We start from the raw sequence: 3,387 nt of genomic DNA, 5'->3' as shown, positions 1-3,387 counted from the left end.
AAGTCACAGTTGATCGTCATGAGTCAAGTCAAGTCACAACTGATCGTCATGAGTCAAGTCAAGTCTCAGCTGATTTGCCAGAGCCTCGTCACGTCTCAGCTATTCGTCCAGAGTCACGTCATATCTCAGCTATTCGTCCAGAGTCACATCACATCACAGCTGATCTTCCAGAGTCATGTCACTTCACAGTTGATCTTCCAGAGTCTTGTCACGTCCTGTCTGTTGCACCCAGATTATCAAATTCAGCCCATCGGTATCCCAGTCTGGTATCCAGTTTGAGGGATGCACTGCTGATGTCTGCACGCGCAGCTGGTATCCCCAAACCCACTCACTTTAGCCCTCCTGTTCCTGAACTGATTCCCCTGTCTGAAGCACTTCCCTTGATGGGGGTCGCTTTTTGGTGTGTTTGGGCTGCATACACCACCACAGAACTCCCAGAGGCGGCGGCGCCCACTATTAGGTCTCCAGAGTTGGCGGCTGAAGCTGCAGAATCTCCTGAGGTAGTGGCGCTCGCTGCTGTGTTCCCCGAAGTGATGGTGCCCGCTGCAGTTTCTCCAGAGGTGGCGGTGCATGCTGCAGAACCTCCCAAAGCGGCGATGCTCGCTTCAGCTCCTTGCGTGGTGGTGGCGCCCAGAAACGCACTTTCAACCTGTCATGTCAAGGTCGAAGGAACCTTTGCCAAACTCTCCCTGTGGTGGTCTCCTGTCCTGCTCTGGTGGTCTTCTGCTCCGCCGTGGGGATCTTTGGACCCGTCTGCTCAGCTGTGGTGGTCCTCAGCTCCACCTGCTCTGCCGGCTCCACCCTGGTTCTTTGCTCTGCCTACACTGCCTCAGTCCCCGGTCTCTCCACTTCCACGTGGGCCTGGCCCTCCGTCCCTCCCCCTGTTCCGCCTTCGCTCCACCGCCCTCCTGGATTATGAGTTAGGAGCGTCTGGAAGCCACTCCTTGGGGGGGCTATGTCACGAATCCGGTCCATGAACTTCCATCCACTTGCCACCAGAGGTCGCACTCCCATGATATTGACTCTCACACCACACAGACTGTTACACATCACCCTGGACTACATTTCCCATGCTCGAATGCACTGATTACACACACACAGCTGAATCCAATCAGACACGCTTTATAAGCCCTGGACTTCCTCGTTCAGATGGCCGAGTATTGTTTTAGCACTTATCGTTTATCGTGTGATAGCTACTTTATGGAGCCATTCTAATTTCTTAATCTAGTACTGCCTTGTCTGTTTACCCCGGACTGTGTTTGCACCTTGCCTGGACTCTAGCTCGTCTTGTGGATTCCCCGTTTGCCTCGCCCTCAGGATTACGTTCACCGTCGACTGACGCCTTCCTTTGGATACTCTTTTGTCTTGCCCTCTATATACCTGTTTGCCATTGTCTGACCCATGCCTGTTTTATGACCACGTCTCTGTCTTCTATTAAAGCTCTGCAAATGGATCCGCACGTCTCACGTCTCGTCGGCTCCGTAAAAGTTACCATGATACCATGCATGAATAAGTGATAGAAATTAATAATTTTCCTCATTTTTAATTCTTATTATTAGTGATTATTGTTCACAATAATATTATTTTGCTTATTTAGGCTACTTCTGTATTATGTTTCGGGCTTCAATGTGTGTATCATAAAAATGTAATTTCCCAGGTGCACTTGAAGGCAGCAGAAGTATAATCTCATTTTATTTTTTACATTTTATTTTTTTTACAAATCATAGCATTGACTGCATTTACCAAGCTTAACAATTTAACACTGTTTTCAGAGTATTTGTAATGATGTAATAAACGATATAAATAAATTAAAAAGCTTAACTCTTTTGTACTCTATTCATGGAAAGTGTCTAAGAAAAAAAACTTGTTATTATTGTTTACTGTCCATTGATTATTGACCTTAAGCAACCATTTTCAACTATAAGCCTCAAACTGGCCTATAGTGAAGCACCGGAGATCCTCCAGAGAGCCCAGAAGTCTTAGAAGAAGAGTGTTTCCTTACCTTCAGCTCTGGGATGTGGATTCTGGAGCTCGTGGCCAGACCGGTTTTGGCTGAGACCCGTTTGAGTTTCTCTAAAGACTGACAGCTGATTTTATCCAGAGGAACCGAAATCAACCAGAACTCCATCATGCTGGTTCTTCTCACCTGTGACAGCAGTCTGTGACTTAGAATGAGTCCAATTATGAACGTACACTGACCAGTTGCTGACTGTATCCCTGGTTTGCTGACTACAGTGTCTGAGAAGATTAGGTTTCTCAGACAGACGAGCACAATTCTCATGTTCTAAAGACACTAAAGTTTTATGATGAGAGTAAATGAGGTAATACCTCATCAAGATCAGCTAAAGAAATAGTCTGGGAGATCCATCTTCAGTTTTTACAAAACCCATTTGTGTGCATGATTCAATTCAAGTATTTAATGTCATCTGTTACAGAATGTTGCATATAGAGAAATCATGTCGCTTAAACTGATAATACAGCGCATTCAGCAATCTACTCAGGATAAATTGATTTATATGTTTCATTGTTTATATTTAATTAATGTACATTTATGTTGAATCTAATGTTTTACAAGTTCATCAATACATTTAGAACAAATAAAAAGCAACTGACATAGATTCTCACTAACCTGTGGTTAGTCATGTTTACTGTGTATTTTGCACAGGCAGTGTTGAAGCTTACATACAACCGTGAATAAATGAAGGTATCATGTAGTATTATAAAACTGAATTATAAATTAATTCATAGGATAAAGGTAAGTGAATGAAGCATACGTACTTCATGAGGGTTGTGAGGTAAGGCAGACAGTGGACTGATATGTAAAGTGATCGCTGGTAAAGCATTGTGAGAGAACAGGTGTTGTGTGCAAACATTATCATAATGAGAGACGCGCGCTCTTCTCACATTGCATTCCGTGATGCTGAAATTGTTTCCCGCCACGTTCCTTTAAGCACCATTTTATGCTTAGTTTGGATGTGTTCATTGTTTCCGTGTTCAATGCATGCTCCACCTTAGATTTTATCAAAAATTATTTTTGTTTCTTTTTAATTATTCTCCTTTATATATATATATATAGAGAGAGAGAGAGAGTGTGGTTTTTTTTTTTCAACAAATTGTTTCAAGATGATCTTTCTACCTCTCCTCGCAAATTTTATCCAAGCCAAATGTTTAGATTTGACTTCAGACAAAAATAAATAAATAAATAAATAAATAAATAACTGTTCTTTGACTTTTCTGGTAATTTGTGAATTTTTGTTGATTTTTATGCCTTTATTGGATAGGACAGTAGAGATCAGACAGAGAAGTCTGAAAAATGCACATACATTTTATTTCAAAATAGAGATAACTAAATAGTTTTTTTTTTTTTTTTTTTTTTTTTTTTTTTTT

At 41.9% G+C, this 3,387-nt stretch overlaps 1 protein-coding gene across 1 annotated transcript in view; it reads right to left on the bottom strand.

Annotated features, from left to right (window-relative positions):
* The window catches only part of LOC107687954 (V-type proton ATPase subunit C 1-A-like), a 26,403-nt gene extending 24,272 nt beyond the window's left edge, over window positions 1–2,131 (bottom strand). The window contains exon 1 of the mRNA XM_016485445.1: window positions 2,003–2,131. Coding sequence (XP_016340931.1) covers window positions 2,003–2,131 — 129 coding nt within the window. The remainder of the gene's footprint in view (window positions 1–2,002) is intronic.
* Window positions 2,132–3,387: the final 1,256 nt, after the last annotated feature.

This window comes from Sinocyclocheilus anshuiensis, unplaced genomic scaffold, assembly GCF_001515605.1.
Source record: "Sinocyclocheilus anshuiensis isolate Anshui unplaced genomic scaffold, SAMN03320099.WGS_v1.1 scaffold421, whole genome shotgun sequence".
Taxonomy (NCBI): Eukaryota; Metazoa; Chordata; class Actinopteri; order Cypriniformes; family Cyprinidae; genus Sinocyclocheilus; species Sinocyclocheilus anshuiensis.
Note: the sequence above shows the minus strand (reverse complement) of the source record. Positions and strands in the feature narration are given on the sequence as shown.